Below are 25,959 nucleotides of genomic sequence, written 5' to 3' on the forward strand. Positions count from 1 at the left end.
CCCGCGGTGCCCCCTACACACTCCTGGCTGCACCCAGCTGTGCCCCCCATGGTGTCCCCACTCTGCGTCCTCCCAGCTGTGCCCCCCGCGGTGTCCTCGCTGCCAGCTGTGCCCAGCGGTGCTCCCCGACACCCCCTCGCGCGCTCCCAGCTGTGCCCAGCTGCGCCCCCCCCCGCGGTGCCGCGCGGCCCGCGGCGCCCCCTGGCGGTTCGGTGCCCGCGGTGCCCGGCGCTGCCGGCCGCGCCGGGGCGGAGCGCGGCGCAGCGGTGCGGTGCGGTGCGGAGCGGTGCGGTGAGGAGCGGAGCGGTGCGGAGAGGAGCGGAGCGGAGCGGTGCGCGGCGGTGCGGGGTGGTGCGGAGCGGTGCGGAGCGGGGCGGAGCGGGGCGGTGCGGTGCGGTGCGGTGCGGTGCGGTGCGGTGCGGTGCGGTGCGGGGCGGAGCGGTGCGTGGCGGGGCGGGGCGGTGCGCGGCGGTGCGGAGCGGTGCGCGGCGGAGCGGGGCGGGGTGGTGCGGAGCGGTGCGGAGCGGTGCGGGGCGGAGCGGGGCGGGGCGGAGCGGTGCGGGGCGGAGCGGGGCGGGGCGGGGCGGGGCGGAGCGGGGCGGGGCGGGGCGGAGCGGAGCGGGGCGGAGCGGGGCGGAGCGGTGCGGTGCGGAGCGGGGCGGAGCGGAGCGGGGCGGAGCGGGGCGGAGCGGAGCGGGGCGGAGCCGGCCGAGGGAGGCGCTGTCCGGCCGCGGCTGCCTCACGGCGCAGCCGGCCGCCCCGCGCAGCGCCGCGCACCGGGCTGAGGGCCGCCCGGAGGACGAGGGACTCCACCCGCCTCGCTCTCCCTTCTCCCTTCCGTCGGTTTCGCCGCAGGATTTCCTCTCCCGAGCCCTCTTCTCGGTGCTGTTCTCTCTTCAAATCTCACTAGTGTTTTATAAGGTAACTGGTTTCCCCTGGAGCCCGCGTACGGCAGCTCTTCAAAGGCGGTTGCGTGGTTTAAACCGGAGCTTTCTGTTACCTGTTACTCTTACAACCTGTCTAACCTGTATAGCGTGGAAAAGAGAAACTTCTACCCCAGCGGTGCCGCACAGTGAGATTTCCTCCCGGCTTTGGCAGGGCGCAGCACGCCGGGTGGCTTCCAGAGGGGAAGTCCTTATTTCAAATATATCTGCGTAATAGGAAGCAGCAAAAACAAAACTTCACCTGCTGGCTAGCGATTATGAGATGAACAAGGGAGCGAGTTCGAATTTTGGACCGTAATTTTTCACTTACCTAATGTGTCCTGCCTCGCGCCGCTGCCCCGCGCCACGTGCACAACGCGACGCACAACACAACACCCGGCCCCCCGGCGCCCGTGCGCGGCCTTTGCCCACCGGCGGCAACGCTGCACGCGCCGGCGCTGGTCCTGCCGCGGCCCGGCCCCCCGGCGCCGAGGGCTGCAGGGCCGGGCTGCCGCCGGCTTGCGCTACATTAAACCCTCGCCTTCCACCTGGGCTGGAGTCCAGCCCCAAAATAGCAGTCCAAAAAACAAGATGACATGAGAGGAAAAAAATAGCAAGGCCAACGGCTATCCATCGCCCGCTGCCTCCTGCGGGACCCCTGCCGGGGCGGCGGTAGACGGTAGACCCCCTGCCGGGGTCCACGGTAGTGGACCCCTGCCCACTGCTTGCAGCATGCTTCTGCGGTTCCCAAACCCCCAGGAGGGCTTACGGGCTCGACCGGGCGTCTCGCGCCGCGGGAACAGCGAGCGTTTCTTCTTCCTCTCTTCGAGCCCTGGAGCAGAAAGCTGCAGGCGGAGGGCAGGGAAGGGGGTTCCCATCCCGGCGCTGTGTCCAGGTTGGGCCGGACCGCGTTGCGCTTGCTCTGCTGTGCCAGCGTTACCGCTCCCAGGAGAGTAACGAAACCAAAACCAAGGACCTGGCGGGATCCCGCGGGTCTCACGTTAAGCCAGACTTGCAGAAAGCCTTGCCCGAGTGATGGCGGGTGCGGGTTGGGGACGGCAGGGGGAGGAGGGCCGGGCGGCGGATGAGCCGCGCGCAGGCACGGGGGGACACCGGCATGCGAGACAGCAAGAAGCACCTCTTGCTTCCTCCGGGCGGGAAGTGGCTCGGTACGCGGGCGCTCCCTGCTCGTCTGTCTGCGGATCGCCCCAGAGCTCGGCGCTGCGTGGATAGCTGCTTGCTCTCTGTTTCGGCGTGGCGGCTTGTTCGCACCACAGGTGGCTGCTTTTCAGGAGGGCGAGCGAGCGCAAAATGCTAAATTTGGCAAAATGCCTTCGGACCAACAGCGTCAGGTCTCCAACACATTGCCAAAAACGCCACCAAAGTCACGGGGCGTCACACGAGCGTGAGATAAAAGGAGAGGGCTGAAGCCCCGGGGTGGGCGGGGGGAGCTTCGCACGTCAGCCGGGGCCGGAGCGCCTGCGGGGCAGAGCCGGGGCACCCGGGGCTGCGCTGGGTCAGGTCGCGAGCTCGCACGCGGTGAAACCGGCCTGCAGCCCAGGAAAAGAGACTTTAGTTCCCTCACATAAGAAAATGGAGCAGCAGTTCCTAAAATTCCCAATATCCTAATAATCCTAACGCCGTTCATCCAGGAGGAAGTAAGCTGCTAAACCCAAATCGGGTCTTTCTTGGGATTCCGAAACGCCGCCTTCACCCCCTCCCCAGCTGAAGCGGCGGGAGAAAGCGTCGCGCAGGCTCGCTCCGACGAAGGAAACACCGAGCGGTAAGGTGCTAGGGAGACCTAGAGGCCACCCGTGCTGTGCCGGACACACCGAGAGCGAGCCAAACCCACCGCTAACGGCTAACTGCAGCGAACCGGGATGTTTTCAGCGCAAGCTCTGACCTCCGTGTACTTTGAGTCGGGCTCGGCTTGCCGAATATACAGGCTCCACGTCAGCTGGGAGTAAAAATGTATTTTAAGCGAGCCTTAGATAGCACCTGTTAAACACCGTGCCGATAGGCCAGGGGAGGCAGGCCGAACCATACGTTTATCCTGTTTGTTTCTTTAACCGCCATAACCAACTCAAACAGACTTTAAACTTGCAGCCTGTCTTATCCAGAGCAGGGCTTGCCCGAGCTAGCTCACGTCTCTGCAGAGCCGAGCTGCTCCGATGGCGCTGGCGCTAGGACCAGACAGAGCCGAATTCCTCCCGGAGGCGCAGTCCTTCGGGACATCGAGCCGCGTTTTACCAGCCTTCTGGCGCTCTCGAAGCTGCTGCGGCTTTTAAGGCCAAACTCTCCCTGCCCAGAGGTAGTTGAGGGCTGTTAAGGCAGCAGGGACCAGTTTCGGCATCCCACGGGCAGCATCCACCCAGTGCACCGCATCCCGCGCGCTCAGCGTTTGTCTGGGCGTCCTGCGTCCCGCGCGCTCGGCGTTCACCTGCGTCCCGCCCGCTCGGCGTTCACCTGCGTCCCGCCCGCTCGGCGCTCGCCCGTGTCCCACGCGCTCGGTGTTCGCCCGTGTCCTGCCTGCTCGGCGTTCACCTGCGTCCCGCGCGCTCAGCATTTACCCACGTCCCGTGCGCTCAGTGCTCACCCGCATCCCGCCCGCTCGGCGCTCGCCCGCGTCCCACGTGCTCGGTGCTCGCCTGTGTCGCGCGTGCGCAGCGTTCGCCCGCGTCCCGCCTGCTCAGCCTTCGCCCGCGTCCCGCGTGCGCAGCATTTCGGCACACGGAGAGGTGCATTGGGACCAGGATAACGGTTCGGGGTTATCACCCTCCCCAGGAGGGCACTAAAATAACTGGCGCTTGCACAAAGGGGCACAGACCGCAGAGGTGGGAATGACAAGAGAAAGTCAAGGAAACGCTGCATCTCCGGCCCCCCGCGGCCCCCCCTCCTCGGCAATGGGCGGCTCAGCACAAGCGCGCGAGCCGGCTGGGCTGAGGCCAGCGGCCGGGGCAGCGCAGCCCTCCGCGGCAGCCCGCAGGTGACCGTCTCCCGCTCGCTTCCAGGCTCCGCAGCGCCAAGGCAGGAGGAGCGGGAGAAGCCCGCAGCCCGGCCGGCCCCGCCGCCCCGCCGCATTCCCCTTCGCCTCCCCTCGCCACGGGTGGCAGCGTCGGCCCCGCCGGCCGCAGCTCGCCGCGGACCCCGCGCTGGGTAAGTGGCCCGCGTCGCGGCCAGCGCCCCGGCTACCGGCGGCGCGCGGCGGGGAGCCGCCTCTCGGGGGGAGCTGCTGCCATCCCGGGAGCCGCAGGCGCCCAGCATCCTTCCCCCCGGCGCCGCGCCGGTGGGAAACGCAGCCTCCCTGCCTGCAGCGGCCTTTGACAAGCGGGGAGCGGTTTCCTTGCAAAGACGGTTTTAGGATGTCAGAAATATTTCCCTACCTGACTTGGCTAAAACCTCGCAAATGTCTCTAGACTGCTATGTCCGGGGGGGGGGGGGGGGGGGAGGGTTCGGAGAATGGCTATTTCATTTCAATTAGCAATTTTAAAATCACTGCAAATTAACATAAAGCTTTTGACAAAAGACTGAACCAGAATCAGGATACACAAAACATTTTAAATTGCAAAACACACTATTTGGACCATTTTGGAACTCTTTCCAAACAGGAAGTTTGCTTCAGTAATGCATCACTGCTAACGGGTCCAGTTCTGATGGAAAAAAGTATTTCCTTTAAAAAAAAAATAATAATAATCGTCCTTAAACCTACTGTAGCCAGAAGCCCGAGTCCTACTGAAAACCTCCATCGCTCTGATCTCACGTAAGACCTGCAAATCCGGGTCGCAGCGGCCTGCGCCGGGGAGCCGCTGCCCCGGGGCCGGCGGAGGCTGCGCTGGGCACCTCCGCGCCCCGACGGAGGCAGGAGCGCGGCGGAGAGGGGTCGGGGGGACGGCGCGGAGCCCCTCGCCGCGGGCCATCGCACCAGGGCGCGCGGGAGCCTGGCGCCAAGCTCGGGCGCAAAGAGGCTCCCGGGGGGCCGCGGCAGGTTCGCCGAGGGGCCGGGCGAGCGGGCGCCCCGCGGGGAGGCGCAGGGGCCGGGTCCCCCGCCGGGGTCGGGGAATCGCCCCGTGGGGCCGTGCGGCCGCCGCTCGCCCCCCCGGGCCGTGTCTGTCCCTGGCGCTGCCCCCCGAGCGGGGGGCACTTGCTCCGTGGACAAGGCGTTGCTCTCCAGCTCGTTCCTCTCTGCGGTCGTCACCGCCGCTTTCGGGTTCTTTTTAACCAAAATGCAAAGATTAAAACCAATAATAATAACAAGCAACAACACTTAGCATTTATAAAGGAGCTTTTCTTTCCTTGATAAGAAAGATGGGCATTTTGGGAGTAGAAGAGCGGTGACACGGAGGACGACTCGTCCGGAGAACCAGACCCGATGGCCGGGCTCCGGCCAGCGCGTTTCGACCTCCCGGTGCGCAGCGGCACGCCACCGCCGGGATGTTGCGCTGCCCTACGGCGCGCGTTTGTAGGCGAGCGAAGGCACGGGGCCAGCGCCGGGCCGGGGCTCCCAGCCCCGGGCGGTCACTGCTCTGCCCCCGCCGCGCCGCGGGGGAGAGTCCTTGGGTGCCCGTCTCCTGCGGAAACCCCTCTCCCGGCAGCTCAGGGCCGTCTCCACCGTCTCAGCGGAGCTGGGTCGGGCTCTTGGTGCGCGCGGGAGCCCGACCCGACCACGGATGCGCCCACCCGTTTCCCGATTTGCACAAGCCCCTATTTGCACGAGCAACAGCACGCAGGAGGCAGCGGGAAACGGGGTTTTCCAGGGACGCTGCAGGCTTCAGCCACGAACACGTGCATCGCCGCAGGCCCCAAGCCTGGCTTTAGGCTCCTAATTACAGAGAGAAAGCTGGAGCTTTCAATAAGGAAGCAATCAGCAGTTTTTATTTCCATGGCGCGATCATCGTTAGCAGGCAAAGGTGTCGGGTCCGGTCGCTCGCTGGCTGCGGCTCCTGGACTTGCCATTTTGTTGCCTTGAGCCATTTTGCGCCTGCAAGCGTTCGCCTGAATTTGCCGAACTTGTCAGGATTTCAGGGCGTCGGGTAACCGTGCTAGCTACGCGATACAGTTTTCCAGCGCTCGTTTGCTGGCAGGGAGCTGCTGCATGGCGCTCTGGGGCAGGGAATGGCCCTTGCTGCACAGTTGGTCACGACCAACATCTGCTCCAGCCGGCGCCTTGGTGTGACTGCAGCAAGGACCAGCTGGTTCGGTTGGGGTGGGCTCACCCGCCCGGCGCCGTGCCCTACTCAGCCCCTCGAGGCTGAGCCGAGATCATCTTGGATGGTCTTCCCCGAGCCCGGATTTCTGCTGCGGCTGCAGCCAACGTCCCCAAGCTGTAGTGCGCAACCCCGCTGAGATGTCAGTGGTGGCTTCAGCCGTCACGGACAAAACCAGGGCACCAAGCACCACTCGTGGGAGGCCACGCTGTCCTCCCTGCCTGCAGGACCGGGAGCTCAGGCAGCTCCTCCAGCAGACACGCGGTGCAGAGGAAAGCTGGAGGGCAAGGTCCTTACGGAGCAACATCCCTGGACTGGCCACAGGGAAACGCAGGGAACGGAGAGGAGGAACCAGCCGAGCAGATACAACGCATGGGAGCGTTCACCATAACGCTCCCACCTCTGGCAGCGTTAGAGACCCCAGGGCAATTTCTGTAGGAGTGGGGGCGTCAGCCCTGGCCCAGAATTGTTTAAGTACTAGTTTGGGGTAATTGCACAGCAACCTCTGAAAACGCAGCTGGATCTATCTTAATTTAGCTTCTCAGCTGCAACCTTCCTTCCCAGGAACAGCTTCCCTTCAGCAACGCGACTACAGGAATGCCAAGAACGTTTGGCCAGGGCATTACGCACCCCCCTCATCATCCTTAATTACACCCCCCCCCCCAAATCCCAGGAGTTTAGATGAGACAAAAGAACCTATCTGCTTCTAAGTCAGGGTTGAGGAATAAGGGATGGCGAGGAACAGTGGAGAAAGGTGATAATTAACACTAGGTCAAGCCAAAAAATGCCACCAGCTGCAGATGAGTGTCAGAAAGCAAAGTCCGACCGCCACCGAGCTGCCCCAAGGGGGGCCGAGGCCGCCCGGGAGCGACTGCGAGGTGGCAGCACGGCTCAGGCCTTGGGAGAGCTCGCGGGGGGGCGCGCGCCCTCTCCGAGGGCCTTTGCAACGGTGCAAACTACCTGCTGATCGCAGCGGGTCGAGCGCTCATTTGAGGTTGTCCCATTGGGAAGGAGACGGGAGCAAGAGCTGGCGCCCCTCTGCTGTGCTGAAGGGGTGCTTAAATAATTCTAGTTTGAGCGGAAGGCCTGGCTGAGTTTGGGTTTTTAAAAATAAAAAAAAAAAACCCACTCACAATAGAAATCTCTTTGCAGCAGAAATTTTTGAAAGCAGTTCAGGCAGAAGAGACGGGAACTATTGCTTTGTCATGGCATCTCTGCCCCAGCGGGCCGCGTGGCCTGGACAAATGCAATAATCCTCCCTTAGCGCATCCATTTGTTAAATAAGAAAAATGCCTGACGCAGTATTTCGCAGCAATATCAGTTAGTATTTGGGCCGCGTTTCCACCGTCAGCGTCTCTTATGTGAGTGCTGTTGCACGCTGACAGCGCGAGATGTTATATCACCCCAGCGCACCATCTGAACACACGTCCATAGCCCGGCTTAAAGCCCAACCTCTGTTTTATTAAGGTAACGGCACCCGCTCTTCTGGGTCTCAACCTGCTGAGGAACGAGGAGAGGGGGGAAAAAATCCCACAAAGTGGCTGCTACCCGCTCCGAGCCCCCGACCCGCGTTAGAGGGTCCTCACCACCTCCCTCACCAGCCTCCTCCCCGAAGGCCAGGCGCTTCCACCGCTTTCAGTGGCGTTCGGATCAAACCAAGTTAAAAACTGCAATTTTCTGGCTAAAAATCCCAGTAAGCAACAGCCAGTTTTCTGGGCAAAGCCTCACTGGGGAAACGGTGGCAGGTCCCGCCTGCCCCGGGACGGGACGGGACCGGGAATGGGGACAGCACGGGCGCGATGCCAGCCCTGGCCAGCTCAGCCTCCACCCCGGCACCGCCTCCAAAACGCGTTTGGCCCCCGCGGACCCGTTTCTTGCGTGCTGTCATCCTCGCCCAGCCTTCCTCCCAAAGACTCGCGGTTTGCCCGCAGCAGTCTAGACACGCGGTTCAGAAGTGACTCACAGCTTTTCCTGTGCTTAAAAAGCCTGTGCTGACCTCTGACTCAGAATTTCGATTTGGGCTTTAAGGGTAGAAATCTGGGCATCAACGTTGACCTTGGATCTTCCCCTCCCGCCTCTCTGCACTTCGGACACCCGGCTCTCCCACCTCCGGCGAACGCTGCCAGGAATCACCCGTGACGGGTGACGGGACCCTCTTTCTGCCGAGAGCCCTAGCTCGCGCCCTCAGGGCCTCCCAGGTGCCCCTCTGGAGGCTGGAGATGCTCCAGGCGCCCGCGGTGGCAGCCAGGAGCAGGTGGAGCTCATCACGCCGCTATCGGTGCCATCGCCGGCTGCTCCGCTGCCTCCAGGCAGGTTGGGCTTCTCCTGGGCCTCTTGATGAGACTGAACATTGCTGAAAAAGATAAATACATAGAAAAGCTGCTAAACCCATCCCAAACCCTGACCTTCACCAGGGAACTCGTTGCATGACCTTCCCCTGCAGGGCCTTGCGTGCCCTAAAGGGCAGAGAATTAGCAGCTCCTTTTTTAAGCCCAACCAGAGCGTCCAATTCCCTTACAGGCAACGGCGCCTTCGCCGGCCGCGGCGAGAGGGGCCGGCTCGCCCCAGCACGGAGCAGCTCCCCAGAGCAGGGGGGCAACCGGCGCGCGAGCGGGTTTCACCGCGGGCGCCCGGCCCGGCCCGCGCTCGTCCGCCAGGCGCAGCCACCTTCCCCTGCGCGGGCGGCTCCGGGGTCGACGCCGACCCTGCCTGCTCTCCTGTGGGTGACGGGGGAGAAGAGCCGGAGCCCTGAGCTAGCCATTTCCCTTGGGAATAACGCCCGACTGCTCTTCTGCACAGCTGGCCCGCTGCCGGCAAAGGCGCTAGCGAGGTCGGCGGCAGGAGTGGGACCAGCCGGTCCCCCGCGCGCCCCCCTGGTGCAAGGGCTTCCCCGCAGCTCCCAGAGGCTGTCCTGCCTTTCACAGGCCTGAACGCTTGCTCCAGAGAAGGCGTTTGCTGCTCTGTAACAGCCGCGTATCCTCGCGGGGCTCGCGTTTGCCTCTAGGACATCCATCTCTATTTGTTTCGACTTTAGGTCGAATACCAAAAAGCGTTGGACATCAAGTTAAACCCGTCCCGTCTCCCCCTTCCTTAACATCCACAACACCCTTCGGCAAGGTGTAAAACCGCCAGGCTGGCAGCGCCCGGCGCTGGTGCCCCCAGGCAGGGCACGAACACCGCCGCTCCGGGACCCGGGGGCGCCCCGGGGACCTGGGAACCCCCCGGGAAGGGCTTCCCGCCGAGCCGGACCGGGAAGCACCTGGGGCGAGGGCGTCGGGTGGGTGAGCGTCCCCGCGTCTTTAGATCGCGCCTGTTCGGGAGCTAGACATAAACAGCCCTTTGGACCCCTTTGTGGGCAAGGCTCCATCTAAAAGCACTTGTCTGATGAAACTCAGCTCCAAAGACATTTAAAATTGCAGACTTCTCTTGTGACACACTTTTTTTTAAGGTGGTTTGTTGTTTACTCGGATAAGAAAGGTGGAATAGGCTTCAGGAAAAGGTCACCCCTGCCTATTATGGTCCTGTTATGGAAAGCAGCCGCCGTGGCTGCAGCAGGGCGCTGCTTTCCTTGGAGCCAGGGCCGAGGCGGCCGCCGGCTCCTGCAGCTTATCACGAACTGCAGGAAAGACACTTAATTTTCAAGACCTTCATTTCTTATTACCCAAAACGTTGATGAGGGCCTTATAGAGTCCATGGCCATAAAGGACAACAAGGTCCTAGTCTTGCTATTGATGAGCAAGAAGTTCACCCCAGACACGCGCCGCACAGCCCAGCAACACTTTCGTTTCCCCAAATTGGTGACCAGCCTCGCTCCAGAGACACCAGGAGATGGAGACTCGCAGCTTCTCCCGCTAGTTTACTCCGGTGGCTGATTACCCACTCAGGTTTTTTTGCTGAGCATCTTGTTTGCATTTGTCAAAACTCAGCTTCCAGCTCGCCCTGCTCCGACGGGAGAGGGGACCTTGCACTGACGCGCTCCCTGGGCGCTGCCGTGCCGCCTGCAAGGCTCCTTCCGCAGCCCACGAACCACGCGGATGAGAAAAATCATCGTTTAGTGGAGGATTTTCCTGATAACAACAATTAGTAACGCAAGCTTGTGTTAAACTGTCACTGAGGAACAGCGTGCATGGGAAAACACAGCTCACGCTCCTCACTCACGCGGCCAGGAGACCAAGCCGGGGTTAGCATCTACGGCGATGAGACTCTGCCTTTAACATCAGATACAGAGCAGCAGAACTAAGAACAGCGTCCCTCCAGCTGATTTGCCTTAGACCTGAAGATGACAACTCTGTCTTCCTTATACAAATCCTGTGGAGTGAGCACAGTTAACTCCCTGCGCCTTCTCAGGGTAGTAAATCAATGCTGAGCTGACGGCGAACCCAGAAACCAAGCGACTTTCTCTGGGACGGCGACCGCGCCGGCGGGAGCTCGGTGCCCGAGTGACGATGCGTCTGCCGACGGTTAACCGCGGGGGTCGGGGGCTGGAGCCGAAACCTGCCATTCCAGCATCCTCTGCTCCTTCGGGGAGGGACGGTGCACAAAGCCTGAGCCCAAACCCAAACCCCAGCCCCGGAGCCGGAGCCAAGCCTTCATTACAGCTGGCTGCTCTCCCGAGGGGCGGCTGGGGGAAGCCTTCCACCCGCCACCACATGACGATCCTTATTTTCGGTTTTTGCTCCCATTTTGAGCCTCATTAGCAGTGAGGCACGGGGATTTTTGGACCCGAGCTGCTGGATGCAAACCCCGGCCGCAGGCCGGCGGCTTTGCTCGGGGTGGACCCAGGTGCCAGACCGCGCAGGGGGTTTGGGCTGGGCGGTGCCACGGGGCTTCAGCCCGACTTTGCAGGTCAGAGCCGCCCTGGGAGCGGGCACACGTCACGTCTGCGTCCTCCGTACCAGCACGCTCCAAAGCGAGACAGACCGTCTGCAGAAGAGCACCTATAGCCCAAGCAGCGGCACGGGGACGCTGGCAGCCTCCCGCGGGCCAGGGGACGCGCGGCAGCCAGCCCGGGCGTCGCGGTCTGACATTTAGCCCTGTACCGCGCGTGGGAACCGAGCGCCCGACCTGCCCCGCAGCGTTTCCTATGCCAGCGGCAAACACTTCCAGCGGCGACAGCCCTTTGCTTTTTATAGCGTTCCTCGTCACTCCCTGCCCGCTAGGACGGATGAGCGCGCCGGGCTCACGGCAGCGGGGCCGAGCTGCACGAAAGCAAAACTTGCCAAAAAGCCGACCTGAGCCCTGTGCTGAGCAGGAACCCGCTGGCCCCAGGACGGGGCGCAGGGTGACCACCCCGCCGCAGCGGGGACCGCGATGGTGGGGAACACGCAGGCTGCACGTTTAAGGGCTTGTTATAAACCACAGCGAGAGTGTACTTTAGCACAGGGCCTGGACCCGTCCTCCCGGCACCGGGGATGAGCTGGAGCTCCTCAGCGCCGAGCGCTCTGCCAGCATCTGGCCAGACTAGTCTTTGTCAATAAGTGCTGTAAATTTGGAAGAAAGAGCAGAACAATTCTCTTCGTGGGCGGGGAGGGAGCCGGGGGACCGGGAAGGAGAGCAGCAGCCACCCACAGGCTCCTTGGAACAAGCCAGCAGCTTCGTCACCTCGTGCTCCAAAGCACGGAGGTGTCCTCTTGACGGCTCTGCGCGCAGCGTATCTTCCACTGCATCCTTAACTGGCCCGAGAGCTTCTCCAGCTCTCTGGCCGGGGGTTTCTTCCCGTGCAAGAGGGCCCCGACATCTGGCGCGCGTCAGGAGCCAGCGCCTGCAGCCCGCGCCCGGACGAGACCCCCCACCCCGGCGCTGCTCAGGCGTGGGGCCGTAATTCAGCTGATGACCAGCCTGCCCGGGCGGAGAGGCTGGCAGGGGATCAGGAAGCAGAGCATCGCCTGCCCGTTGCCCGTCTCTGCCCGGGCGCCGTCAGCCGGCCGGGCTGCGGCGCCGAGGGGCCCGGAAGCCCCTCGTGGCTTCGAGAGGCGGCGCTCAGCCCTCCCCACGGCTGCGCCCCGCGGCGGGGACCGCTCCTGCCGGACATACATCTCCTAGAGGCTGGGAAGGGTCCACCGGTGGTGCAAGGCGCTCTCTCTTTACCTAGGCACCCTTCCCTGGTACGGTCATTTGTTTTTTAAAAGCTGCCTTGAAGGGAGGGTGAGAAAACCTCTTAAACGCCGGCCACGGTCAGTAACCGAGAACCACCCTTCGCCTCCCTCCTGCGACCGGATGCAATTTTTTTAACGTCACGTTTTCGCGACGCTCCTGCTGTGGATCACCGTCATTTTTTCAGCTGGGAACTCGTCACCCTTGCCACCCGTGATATCCCTCCAGTAAATCGCTGAAGTCTTATGTTCACACTCCTTTATTTTACCTAAGGAAATCTAGCTGGAACAACTGTGTTCTCAGGTCCTGGCAGAGAGAAGGAGATGGTGACTATGGGCATTGGTTAAATTAATTCCTGCAGTTTTGGTCACACTTCATACCACAAATTCCACTTATAAAGGGTAAAACCTGACTGATGAATGTTTCATTCAGCAGCTAATCCTATTGCTAGAGGTAGGATCAGTAGCTTACCCTAAACCCGTACTGGAACCAGCCCCACGCTTCCTGCGGATACGCACAAAGTTACCTACCCCGTATTTAGCGTATCCTTTCCCCAGTCGTTTATTAGCTCCCTCTGTGAGGACGCACAGGTGGGCTTTGCACTTCCCTGCGGGGCTCAGCCCCGGGCGTCCCCCGCTGCAGCCCACCCCACGCTCGTCCCTGGAGCCCTGCTGTAAAACCCCGCTGTGGATTTCGTCCACCCTGGGCAGGTTTGCTGCCTTCCCTGAAGCCCAGGGGAGCTGAGGACACGCTGGTAAATCCACCTTGAGCAGAGTTAAGGGGATTTATGCAAGAGCAAAGGTCTCAGCCAGCAATAAGCCGGGTAAGGAGAGATTCCTCCGGAGGGAAATCTGTCCCCAGACGGAGCAGCATTACCAGCCGGGTGGCCCTGGCTCCAGCAGGCCCAGAAACAGCCTCTCCTGGGACACACAGCAAGGTCACCTGGGCAAGGTTTTTATTTTCCAAGCAAATAGAAGAAAGAGAGACTTGTCCAATTGCCTGAACTGCAATACCAGACCTGGTTTTTTGAGACTATTTAAGGCAAAAAGCAAGTAGATTCTTGGCTGCTCTGCTAGCACTGACACGCAAAGGGGCCAGAGGTGGCACATGGCCCAGACACAGATCACAGACAGCCAGACACACGAGACACCCTCTTAGGCTAAACAGGAGGATGGTAGCTGCAGACTGCATCCTCACCTTGGTGCAATTCATAAAGCAACCAGCATACTGGGAACTGCCTGGCTGATCTCTAGTCCTTCCTGCATCCAGCAGGGTCCTTTTTCCCGGGTGAGGAAATCCGCCCCACACAATGGATCTTTAAAACTTATGATGAATAAAATTCCTGTTTATCCAAGAGATTTCTACTCTGCTTGCTCAGACAGTTCTTGGATCTTTTCCTCACCACCAGCAATTCCCCAAAGCCATAACTGTCCCTCCCATGGCAGTAAGCATAGAGCACTTGAGGAATCATCAGGACACACAATGCATGGCATAGAGCCAGAACCTAAATACTTTTGAAATATTTTACCTGTTGTAACTACTTTCCATTCTCATATGTAGCATGGAAACCTCCTGGGAAAGCAACTGCATCAGCCAGTTGTCTGCAGACAGGAGTGGGAACAGGAAATGAGCCCATGGGGCAACAACAGAGCCCCCATCACAGCTGGGTTATAAACACTGCTGTAATCATCACTCCTGCTGTAACAGCCAAAACAGCCCTTTCCAAAGTGAAACCAATTACAGTGCTTCCACTGAAGTCGTTAGGGCCTAATTCAGGAGAGGCTGCCCTCATTAAGAGAAGTCTGACAAAACCTTGAAAAAAATCCCAGTATAGCTGTCTTCTCTCTTTTTTTTAGAGCTTTCGACATGTTTTTTATGTGATGCTCTAAATGACAATTGTTATTAACTGCACTTTTCATCAATGCATCCAAACTTGTACTGAAGCTGTGCTTAAGTTAGGCTATCCAGGAGCATTTCTTTCCAATCCTTTATAAAGGACTGTGTCTGAAGCCAAGAACAATTTTAATGTACTTGAGTCAAACCCAAACCTTGTTGTAAGCCATGGTTAGTGAGGTATTTTTGGCTTCTTATGTGTAGTGGCCAGGTATTTTATATTTAAGGAAGCAAATAGGCTCGCCTGAGTTGGTAGCCTGGCAGTTTGCAAGCCCACCTGTGGCAGAGGCAGGGTGCAGATGCAGAAGGTGATGATTACGCCGCCGTGCTCAGCTGCAAACCCCACGGTGGGACTGATGGACCTTCTTGTTCACTGTACTTTCATGAACGTGCAAAACTGCTCCAGCTGGTTGAAAAAAAACAAATCAGTTTAAGCAAGCCAGAAAGAGTCTAAAGAAAAAAAAGAGTGGAAAGGATGTGCTGGAGAGAAGGATGGGAAACAGAAATGGAGATACTTTAGCAGCAGGATGAAGGACTTGGCCTTCCCTAGTTCCTCACCCGCCTGCTCTTGGCCCACCTCAGCTTTGCAGGAGCTAATGCGTTGCAGCGGTGGCCGGAGGTTTCTGGGGGTGCTGGAGACACAGCACAGCCACAAACAGCCCGGTCTGGACAGGAACCAGCAATCCAGACATACAACAATCTTGTGGACCATTAGCAATCCCCCAAGCTGCCAACATCTCTTTGACACTGTCTTTGTAGAGTGAGCAAAGGAGCAAACCGTACTTTCTGTCTAGTGAAGCCTGTACTGGTTTTAAAACGGGAAACGGACAGGACCTCACCTTGTTTTCCATTGCCCCCCGTCCGCCGTCTGCTGTTTCTGCACTCGCACAAAGTCAGCCTGTTCCTGGCAGCGCAACCGGCCGTCAGCACTGCGAGGCGGACGCGTTCCGAGTTTGGGATTTCACATCAAGAAGCCGCTGGTCTGGCGGCTGCAGACGCAGAGGTCTGCGATAAAGTTTGGAGTCAAATCCCAGCTTCTCAGAATTTCACAGCTCTTCACCTCTCCCTGTTGCCTTCAGGAACTCGCATGCCATAAAGCTCCAGCAGCTCCAATTGAATAGGATTTGGGTAAAATTGACGTTCACGGTTCAACTTTCTAAGTCCTTTTTTAGTTTAGAAAGCAAATTTCTGCTCCCTGGAGCCTAGCCCCTCCCTTGGCAACCCCGACGCCAGGACTGAGATGCCAACGCTGGGAGCCAGGTTGCCCCCACGAGGTGGTGGGAAGGAGGGAGGCAATTTGGCCGCCGCAGGAGCCCTCTGCTCCCATACGTCTGCAGGAGCCGCAGGCACCGGCCGCCCGACCCGAGCTGTTCGCCACCTACTATTAGGTGGGATACATCCACATCACAGGGATTAGGCGATTCGTTTTCAGGGGCGATTTTTTTCTTATATTCCCGAGCTCTAAACCACAGGATGTGACTTTTTGATTCCTTTCCTTTGCTTCCCAGGCTGAAGAACTAGAGAGTTATTTTCTGCCCCAGACTTCTGCATTGCAGAAGGCTCTAACCAAGCAGTCCCTGCCTCGAGCCCGTAAATCCTGGCTGCAGGAGGGCTATGGTTACTCGGCAGACAGCTGATCTGGATTTAAGGGTAAGAGTGAATCCAGCCCATCTGAAAGAGAGTCACCAAACTGGACAGCACAGGAAAACAACTAAAGTGAAGTGAAAAAGTGCATTACTCAGGGGTGGGAGGAAAGAGGTGAGCTCCTGAATACAGCTGGGCTACAACAAGCGCCAAATAACCACTGGAGTGGGATGTCTCCCAGCTCAGCATCTTGCCTAGAGTTTTCTATTCCCTTTGAGCTACTTAATCATTTTGTTGGGCTTCTACTCCAAAAAAAAAGGCCTTTTATACTGTCTTTGGTTCAGAGTCTCTCTCTCACTCTTGCCTTCTCACTCCTATAAAACCTAACCTGCTCTTGCCAAAAGTCTAACAGTAGAGCCGTGAGTGGCACCGCGTGTAGAGTACCAGCTACACGGCCATGAAAGTATGGGAACGGCAACAGCATTTAGCAAGGAGAGACGATGCGAGTGGAAAACAGTGTTCATTGAGCTTCTCTTGTGGAGTCAAAGGCAGCTGGCGAGCACTGAATACTGAATAAAAATAGACAAAAAAAAAAACCTTAAAGGAAAAACATGAAAATGAAGAAACAATTTCCAAATTTCCAATACAGCTGTTCTGTTAAAGCCATCCATGGATGCACTTGAATGTCCAGACATTCAAGTAAATAAGTGAAGCATCCCAGTCTGCAGCTCGCTTTGGCTATAGCCAAAGTTTTCTGAGATCCTGCTCTGAGCTCTTGGCTTTGGGGTGTTCATTTCTCACTTCTAGCTGTCCTCAGCCCTGGAGATTTCAGAGTGCCTTTCACAGTCAGATAAAGGTTTAAAAAAAAGCTTTAGTTCCAGTAAATGACACAATGCCACTGTCTTAGATTAATTCTCAGTCAAGCGCTAAAGCTTTACATACCAACCTGAACGAGCCGAAGGCCTTCGTTTGGAGAAAGCTGGGCAGACAGTGGGTATTAACAACTCAAGCGCCACGAGGAAAATGTGATTGCTTGACAGGAAAATAAATTTGGGGACCAGACACTCTGGGAAGTACCTCGTTTGCGGTAAGAAAGGATTTCCAAGCTGTGCTTGCCCAGCTCACCGGCCGCCTCGGAGCGGCGCCCAGGAGCGGGCGGCCGCCTCGGGTACCGCAGGGATGGATCCCCGGCCGGGATGCCGGTGCCGGCCACGTCATCGCCCTAGGAAAGCACAGAGGTAGTTATAAAACCAGGTCCAACTTCTTGGAGAAAGGTGAATACTTCTGGCGTTGGGGACAGGCGCAGAGCAAGCGCGAGCCCGCGGGAGACGAGCGATACGGGGAGGACCTGGGCCGGGGGTGGTGTCAGAGCCGCTGTAACCAAAACGGCCTCCAGCGCACGTGACGTCCAGAAAACGTGACTTATACAACAAGAGCCAAACGCTTCTGGGGAAAGGGCAGTGGGGAAGAGTTTAAAATAACTCACTGCCGAGCCCCCGCGTTGCGGCGCTGCAGCGTCAGCGAGTTAATACCTCCGCCCCAAGCAGAGCGGGGTTCGAGAGGCTGCCGCGTGCCAGCAGCCACCAGGAAGACCTTAGGCCCTGGAGGACACACAATATTTTTCCTTTCCTGTCGTGTTTTCCTCCCCGGAAGATCTCTCTGTTGTGATACAGCCCACGAAGGGACACGTCCGAAAGAAAGGCACAAAATCCACGTGCTAACCCAAGCTGGCTGAAATGGGTGGGCATGATTTTTCAACAGTACCAGTAAAGTCTTTATACCCAAGGTTTCCGTTTTTAGCAATCGGAACTTTAAAAAATGGGGCAGTTTTGTGTATTTCTGTCTTCTACAGACTTTTGGGCTCCATCTGAAAGAACAGGCTGCCCCCTCACTGCTGCATTTGTAAATTTGAATACTTACCAGTTTATAGCCAAATGTTCACACACGCACACACGCACACACGCCTAACTGCAAAGAGCTGCTGTCGTGTGCCAACACACAATAATACTAGCTCCATCCTAATGCAACAGTAGCGCAACTCAGTGCTAAAAAGATGTTTTTATAATGTATAAAGAATATAGGTATGTATAAAACAATTAATATATACTATATCCCATAATATAACTATGGGGAAAAAATGACATTTGAAGTCATTTCCTAGATCTAGATTTACATTATGCGCTGTCTATTTCTATTCATAAATCCTCTTCTCTATAAGTACTAAGGAACCTGGCATACGAAGGACAGTAACCAAAGATGTGGCTTTCAATTTGGACCCTCTTTGCTGAGTCCTGCAACGGCGCACAGGTCGGCTATAACCTAGACGCAGCAACGCCGTATTTCCTACGCTGTTGCACAGCGTTCGGGCAAATCCCCTGCTAAGCGGTAACCCGAACTGCAGTCAAACCGGCGTCCGAGCCGTGGGACCTCGCACGAGGTCTCGGCTTTGCTCTGATCCGACCTGGCGCAGGCGAGATGCCAAGAGGCGCGCGGGGCGGCGGTGGCGGCCGCGCGCGCCACGGTGCCCAGCCGTAGCCGCGTCTGCGAGCCGTCGGAGCGGAGGCAGTCACTAACCCGAGCTTCCTGCCTCCTGTGGCTTTTCAATCCGACGCTGGGTGGTTTTCAAAGGGTTGTTTTTTTTTTTTTTTGAGCGTATAATTTTAGGACGTGCGTCAAGAGGGAGCAGAAAGAAAACAGGTTTTTTAATACGATGAAATTAAAAGGAACGAGTCTCCGTAGCCCGAGTGCAACCCATGGGTGCGCGGCCTTGGGGCTGCGGCACGGCGGCGGCGGCGTGAGCCATCCGCACCGGGCACCGGCTCCGGCACCGGGTCCGGCTCGGCTCCAGCACCGGGTCCAGCTCGGCTCCAGCACCGGCTCCGGCTCGGCTCCAGCACCGGGTCCAGCTCGGCTCCGGCACCACGTCCAGCTCGGCCCCAGCACCGGCTCCGGCTCGGCTCCAGCCCTCCCTGCCTGGAAAAGCGCGGGAGCGCTGGGCGCGGAGCTCACGTCGCGCTCTCGAATCTCTCGTAGCCTTGACGCCCCGCCGCCGGCAGAGGCCGCGCGATGGCCGAAGGCGAAATAACCACCTTCACCGCCGTGACCGAGAAATTCGGCCTCCCCCCGGCGAATTACAAGAAGCCCAAGCTCCTGTACTGCAGCAACGGCGGCCACTTCCTGCGGATCCTGCCCGACGGCCGGGTGGACGGGACGCGGGACCGCAGCGACCAGCACAGTAAGCGCGCCGGGCTCGGGTCGCGGCTCGCCTACCGCTCGCTCTGCCTCGCCGCCGCTTTCCCCGCCGAGCCCCCCGGCCGGCCGGCTGCTTCTCCAGCCGCAAAGGGGCATCGCCCGGGAATTTGTGCTCTGCACCAGGCTCTGGTTCCTCCTAAGCGGCATTTCGGGGGGCCCAGACGAGCGGGCGCACGCAGACCCCGGGGCGGCGCGCTGCTTCACGGCCGCCCGCGCGTGCAGCCTGCAACTGGGCGTAGAGGAACCGCCGCCGCCGGCCGGGCCGGCAGTTCGGCGCTCTCGACGCGTGCTCCGGCCCCGGCCAAGGCTTTGGGCTGAGCCGAGCTCCCGCGTGCGGCCAGACGCCCCGGGACAGCCTGCCGCGCGGGCGCCCGCGCTCCCCTTCCCCTGCCCGCAGCCCCCTGCCGCCTTTCTAGCAGCACCTTCCCTCTCCAAACGTGGCTTAAAAACGCCTCCCCGGAGGCTGGCAGGACCCTGCGGCCAAAACACGGCTGTGTCCCGGAGCAGGTCCGGGTCCCCCCGGGCCGGCGCTCCGGCGGGAACGGGGCTGCAGCACCCGCCCCGAACGTCAGCGCGGGACCTTTCTCTCGGGGAAGGATCTCCGAGTCCGCAGGAACCGCCACATGGGATCCGCTCATCCAGCTCGTTCTCGGGGAAGCGCTCTTCCCGCCGGCGCTCCCGGCAGGGGCTGCGTGCCCCTGGCTGCAGACTGAATTTAAAGCTGTAAATTGTTTGCAGTCCTTTAACAACGCTCATTATTGCCACAACATTCCCTTTCCTCTTTCTCCCTTCATTTTTTCCCTTTGAAAAGCAGCCCTTCGTGGTGCTAAAACAGGGCCGATGTTCTGCAGTTCCTTCTGGTGCCGCGATGCTTTCACGGGGTCACTCGGGATTTGAGCACTGTGCCAATATTGCTGCCCGTATTCAGCCATCCCTTGGATGGGCTCAGGGACTGAGCATGCATTTGTACTAGTCTTCCTAATTTTTGTAATTTGTGGGTAGAGCTGGTCTTGCATTTGCCTGGCTTTGGCCTTTCGTACAGCTCCAAGCCCGTGTAAAATGAATATTTACTTTTTGAATCACACATAGCATGTGCTCCTATAGTTTCCTTCCATCTTATGGTGTCGGCCCTAACCGCTTCCTAACTCTTAGCTCGCTGTTCCCATTGCTTTTCTCTGTTGCAGGTAGAAAACTAGACTTCACAGAGTTTACTGTGTGTTGCCCTGCCCCAGATAGACCTTTAGAAAGGCAAAGTGACGCTGCTCAGAGTAGATATTAAGGATGTCACGTGGAGCATTTATGACTAGGAGAAGGATCCAGCCAGACAACTGGCTTGGCTTGTTATTCTGCTGCTCCCTGCAGCGCAGAGGGAGCGCGTCTGAAGGCAAATCACCTCGCTCGCCCAGATGCAGCTCGACGCTTCGCCGTTTTCCTCCTTCCGTGGTCAGTGCTACCATTCGAAAGCGCTGCAGAGCACCTGACGCAGGGCGAACGCTAGCACTAAAAATTAATAATGCCATCCTGCATGGCCAAAGAGATGCGTGCTTGCCTTTTTCTGTAGTTTCCCACGTCGCTGAAGACCCTGCAAGCACTTTCCCTCTCCCTGCCCGGCGCAAACCAAGCCCCTGGCCGGCGAGCAGAGGCAGGCGGCTTCGCCTTTGCCTTCCCTCTGCCTCAAAATCCGGGCGGCTGGAAACGGCTGTTCCTAGCCCCGAGGGAACACCCTCGTTTTCCGCCCGCAGCCTCCCAGCTCGAAGCCTCCCGGCTCCCTCCCGGCTCCCTCTGCCCTTCCCGGCCCCCCGAGGCAGGCGACGAGGCACGGCGCGGCTCAGCTAAAGCCCTTCACGCGCACGGCGGAAAACAGCTGTGCGAGGAAAAAGGGGCAAAAACCAAAGGAACCGGTTTGGGAGGGCACAGCTTGGAGGGCTACGGCACTTCCAAAATGCTCGGGGGGTTGTTTTTTAAATCGATGCCCGAGGCGGACGGGGCGGCCGCGCAGCAAACCTGCTCCGCCGGGGGCTCGGGCTGCACAGCCGCGCTCCCCCGCAGCCCCCTCCTCCAAAGCGCTCGCTTCTCCGCTCAGACCTTTCCTGCACTACGCGTTCGCCGCACCCTGGCCATTTCCTGGGATATAACTGGGATCCGCTGGGCTCATATCTGGTTAGAGAGATGGGTTGGCAGCAGCCAAATTTGCTCCACAGCTGCTAAGAAAAGCACTTTTTTTCCTTGAAATCAAAAGCATACATGTGGTCCCCCTCCGCCCCCCGCAAACTTAACCTTCCTTCTTGTTCTTGTTGTTCCAATGCAAGGCAGTTCAGAGCAGAGCGTGGATCACAAGGGCCGTTTGCACCCAGGCGCGCGCGCACGCACGCACGCACGCACGCATGCGCCCGGCGGCCCGCAGGAAGATGATCTCACGCTGGATAAACACGGCGAAGGGCAGGACGCGTCTGGCCGAGAATAAACCGGGCACGCCGGCGCCCGCGAGCCCCATGCACGGAGAGCGGCCCGGCCGACGGCCGGCAGTGCCCTAGGGTTTGCCTGCCGCGTCCTGCCGGCGCCGGATGGGAAGCACGGGCGAGCGCAGGGAAGTGGAGCGCCTGCAAACGCCGGGCCGTGCCCCACGCCAGGGCTTGGCTGGTGCCTCTTGGTCCACATAAAGACCCAGAGTACTTGTGACTGAAATCATCTGACCAGGTGCGAGCCACAAAATTGGGTAGGACACCTAATGAGGAATTAAAAATCCAACTCGGTGTGCAGCCCCATCACCAGCACCTTTCCTGCAACGCTCGCGCATCTCCGCCTTTCACCATGAAATAAGAAGAAAACTTACCAGGATGTTTCAGACTATTTTGGATGAAGCCCGTGCTCATTTCCAAAAACAGGCCTTTGATCAGCCATGTTCTCTCTGTTTCATCCCATTACTCACGGAGGGAAATACCTGTATAGCCCTGTAGAACATGTAAGAGGTCACGCGTGAGATCCTTCTGCCGCTCTCTTCCTCCTCTGCCCCCTCCTGCTGCCCCCGTATTTCTCCTGCCAGCCCGAGCACTTGGTGCCCTTTGCCAGTGGCAGCTTCTCGGCTGGTACCATAACTCTTTCCCGGTTTCCCGGTTTCCCCTGGTTTGCCTTCTCCTTGGCCACGTCCTGGGCATGCAGCTTCCAGCCAAAGGTGAAGCAGACTGACCGCGCTCGGGGGCTGCCGAGTGCCAGCTCCCGCTTTGAACTGAGCAAACCAAGGAATTGCATATTCCTGCAAATGTGCACCCGTGCGATTTACTAATTAAACATCCTTTACTGAGCTCTAAGTGCCAAAAATGAAGAATCTGAACCACAGCAGCAAATATTTCACAGGGCCAGGGGCTTCTGCCATAGCAAGAGGTAATACTGTCCTTCACCTTGTCCGGACTAGGATAATAAAATAAAGAACAAAGGAAGGAAGGACTTGGAACTGGGACATCCATTCATACTCCCTTCAAACCAGCCTAAGTATTTCTGTTACAAATCTTTGTCGTGTAAGCACAGGGAAGAAAAGCTGGCGAGGAGATGGGCCTGGCCACCTGGAGTAGCTCTGATTTTGCAAGTCCCATTCTGCGTGTAGCCACAGTTCTCTGCACGTGCCGAAGTGGCCGAGCCATCGTTTGGGCTTTACCATTCCCGCGTCCCCGTCCCAGTCGGATCTCGGGAGCTCCCTGAAGGAAAGCGTAACGGCGCGTTCCTCCCGAAGCTCCTCTCCAGCAAAATGCCTCTTCCCTTGCCGAAGCGTTTCTTGATAAACATACGAGTCACGAACTAGAGCCGAGTTTTAACCATTTTACCCGACTGTTGAGTGACAGCTACACTGTGACTGGAGCAAGGCAAGACGTGGCTCACAGATATCTATAGGAGATATTTTCTGTCTCTCGAATAGGAAATAGGACGGGCACTGAAGGCTGAGTCCCTGGCCTGCATCTCGAACTGCTTTTTCATACGCGACTCCTTAAGCGTCTTGTCAAAACCGCATGAGAAATTTGTAAATTAGAGCCAGAATTAAAACCCCAATCTCCTGTGTCCCGTTCCAGCGCCTTAACCAGAAGACTGCCCTTCCTTTGATGTCAAAGAAGGAAAAAATTGGCCTTTGGTTCCTAAAACATGGCTGCGGGGTTTCTTTGAAGGAGAGGGTACAAGGAGACATTTTCTATTACGTGCTGCACTGCTTCTTCTAAACTCTTATAAGCAGAGCTTCAGGATAAAAATACCCTGCTAACTTCCCTGGTAGCTGAGACGCCTCTCTGACAACATCTTTTTTTTTCTTCCCTTATTTTCCTCTTATTTTTGTTGTTGTTGTTGCTTTATTTCTACTTTCAGTTCAACTCCAGCTAAGTGCGGAAAGTGTGGGCGAGGTGTATATAAAGAGCACCAAGTCGGGACAGTATCTGGCCATGGACACCAACGGGCTCTTATACGGCTCGGTAAGTAGGCGGCTCGCGTGGGAGCAGGCGCGGAGAGGTTTTGAGGTCTGCGGGAACCTCGCAGCGCTGAGTAATGTGCACCGCAAGCAACAGTTCGTCTCTGTTTGTTATTTTGGCAGCTGGACAGTCGCTCTTCATCCGGCCTTATTTGGGGGGGGAATAAATAAATAATCCAAAACAGCGCCATTTACAGCAGGGCCTGTTATATTTCAGTTTTGGAGCGGCGGCTGCTCCCGCTGCGGACCCGAGCGGCCAGGTCTCCGCCAGGGAGGCGGGCAGCGGCGCGGAGCTGGCGCGGTGCCGCGGGCCGCGCTCCCCCCTCGCCCCCGTCGGCACGCCGGTAGCGGCGCCGTCCGCGAAAGCGGCTCCCGGAGCCCGCTCAGCCCCCGGGGGGTCGGCCGGGTTAGATGCCGGCCGCCGAGGTCTGGTGGGGCTGGTGGGTCCGGAGGGGGGTCTCGCCGCCCGCCCTGCCCCTCACCGCCCTTCCCGGGGCTCTTTTTCAGCAGTTACGGAGCGAGGAGTGCTTGTTCCTCGAGCGGCTCGAAGAGAACCATTACAACACGTACGTCTCCAAAAAGCACGCGGATAAGAACTGGTTTGTCGGCCTGAAGAAGAACGGGAGCAGCAAAGCGGGGCCGCGGACGCACTACGGCCAGAAGGCGATCCTCTTCCTGCCGCTGCCCGCCGCGGCCGACTAGGGGCCCGGGCGGGAGCCGGCGGGGGCTCGCCCGCCGCCCGCCCCCCCTCCGGCCCGCGCGCTCCCTCTCGGCCGGCTCCGGCGAAGAGCCAAGCGCCGAGCTCCGGGCCAAAGCTTCCGCTCGCGTGAAGGCCCCCGGGGCGGTTCGGCTGCGCGGCGGAGGGCAGCCACGGCGGGGGGGACCCGCGCGCCCTCCGCGCGCCTTTGCGTGCGCGCGCCGCGCTCCCCCTCCAGCGCAACCGCCCCGGGGCTCCTGCCGTACCCTCCAGCCAACGCCGCCGTTCCCGCTAGCAAGTGACAGCCCGGCCCAAAAAAAACCAACAAACCTCTTGCAGCTATCTCCCTTGCATTCAGCTAAACTAACAGCAGCCAAAAGCTCCTAATCCCGGACACCTGAGCCTTCCTCACAACGTTAACGTTGCTGGATTTCGTGCTCATATCTGCCATATATGATTTTTTTATTTATTTATTATGAAACGTCTCTCCTCTGCAGCCTGCCCATAAGTAAGGCAGGGCAGGCTGAGCCTCTGCGCCGGCTGCTCGCCGGCACCCCCGGTCACGCACGCCAAAAGACTTCGTTTTTCAGCGGACCCTTTCGGGCGATACTGCACCAAGGCGTCCCTTTGGAAGAGGGTTGACCCCGTGGTGACCAGCAAAGGTCCCCCCTGCCCTCGGGCGGCTGAAGCGAGGTCCCTTCCCGCGGAAGCGCAGCGCCGTCGGCCCGTCTCTTTCGGAGAGAAGTTCGAGCTGTAAATAAAAATGCGCTGGTAGAGTGGCAGAGTAATAAAAGGTTTGATATGAAATAGTGCATCAGCGCGTGTTTGCTCATAAATTAGCGAAGCTTCAGGGAAAAAAACATCTCGGTCTCCGTGAGCGCGGGAAGCAGGCTGCAGCGCCCCGTCGCCCTCGGCTTCAGAGCCCCAAAGCTGGACAGTCAGATGGCGGCACCACGGGACGGGACGGACGGGACAGGACGCGACCGCCGAGCCTCACGGTTCCCCAGCCTTTCCTCTAACGCTGCCTGTCCGAGCGCGCCCCCTGCTAGGGCTCGGTTTGCTTCGGGGGGGAAGGCCTTTAGGCACCCAGCGTGACTTCATGGGGTTAAACGTTGCGTTGCTGAAATAACAACTGCAGGTCAGCGGTGAAAAGCGCCCCTGCTCAGTTTGGGAAAGATGGTTAATCTAATTTGTTTTTGCAAGCAAGTTGGTGTATAACGGCTCCTCGGACGCTGCAGAGCGCGTGCTTGGCAGGAACCCCCCGCAGCTCGGCTGCTCTCTCCAGCTCCTCACGCTGCCAGCGCCATTAGGTGAGATGCTCAGTGCGTTTCCAAAGCTGAACAACGGCTTTAACGGCTTCGTACAAAACTTGCCGAAGAGAGAAAGCAAACCCCTCTCCTGTTGTCGCGGCCCTGGGGCCGGGCCCTGGCTCCGCTCCGTCGGTGCGCTGGGTCGCCGGCAGGCGGCCGCCGCACAACCACAGTAGGCAGGCGCGCTGCGACGTCCGGACGAGGCCGGCGGTGTCCGCTAATTAGATACGGCAATCTATTTTTTTTTTCCTTTTACTTCGGGTCCTGCCGAGAGACTTCCCGAAGAGGGGGGTTCGCCGGGCTGGACCGCCGAGGCCGCTGTCGGCGCGGGCGCGCGGCCAACGCCACGCTCCGTCCCCGGCAGAGGCGGCCGGGCATGTCCTGCCACCCCGGGGCCGTCTGCTCCAAAACCAGCAGCGCCCGTTTACCAACTCCCTCGTCCCGATTTGCAAATAGCAGTGGCAAACGGGCGAATAGCCACGCAGCCCACCTCAGCTGATGCGCCGAGCTCTCGGGGCGGGGGGAACCTGCTCTGCTCTGCTCTGCTCAAAAGCTT

The 25,959-nt window shown here is 59.0% G+C and overlaps 1 protein-coding gene across 7 annotated transcripts; it reads left to right on the plus strand.

Moving 5' to 3' along the window:
* Positions 1-292: 292 nt before the first annotated feature.
* On the plus strand, positions 293-24,105 carry FGF1 (fibroblast growth factor 1). Of its 7 annotated transcripts, XM_068959574.1 has the most exons (6): positions 715-921; positions 2,576-2,706; positions 3,935-4,079; positions 18,731-18,932; positions 23,297-23,400; positions 23,904-24,105. In XM_068959574.1, exons 4-6 carry the CDS (start codon positions 18,764-18,766, stop codon positions 24,096-24,098), a joined length of 468 nt encoding a protein of 155 aa, XP_068815675.1. In that variant the 5' UTR covers positions 715-921; positions 2,576-2,706; positions 3,935-4,079; positions 18,731-18,763; the 3' UTR covers positions 24,099-24,105. The 7 variants fall into 7 exon arrangements, with proteins under 7 accessions (XP_068815680.1, XP_068815681.1, XP_068815676.1 ...); XM_068959580.1 differs by having other exon boundaries at positions 710-2,706; positions 23,907-24,105; XM_068959579.1 differs by lacking the exons at positions 715-921; positions 2,576-2,706; positions 3,935-4,079 and adding an exon at positions 293-331.
* The last annotated feature ends 1,854 nt before the right edge of the window (positions 24,106-25,959 follow it).

Source organism: Struthio camelus, chromosome 13 (genome assembly GCF_040807025.1).
Source record: "Struthio camelus isolate bStrCam1 chromosome 13, bStrCam1.hap1, whole genome shotgun sequence".
In the NCBI taxonomy this organism is placed as follows: Eukaryota; Metazoa; Chordata; class Aves; order Struthioniformes; family Struthionidae; genus Struthio; species Struthio camelus.

Excerpts from the sequence above, each read along its gene's own strand:
- FGF1 (XM_068959579.1), top strand. The coding sequence starts at position 18,764 with ATGGCCGAAGGCGAAATAACCACCTTCACCGCCGTGACCGAGAAATTC. Across the intron at positions 18,933-23,296 it reads GGACCGCAGCGACCAGCACA|TTCAACTCCAGCTAAGTGCG; the intron begins GTAAGCGCGCCG and ends TTCTACTTTCAG. Across the intron at positions 23,401-23,903 it reads ACGGGCTCTTATACGGCTCG|CAGTTACGGAGCGAGGAGTG; the intron begins GTAAGTAGGCGG and ends GCTCTTTTTCAG.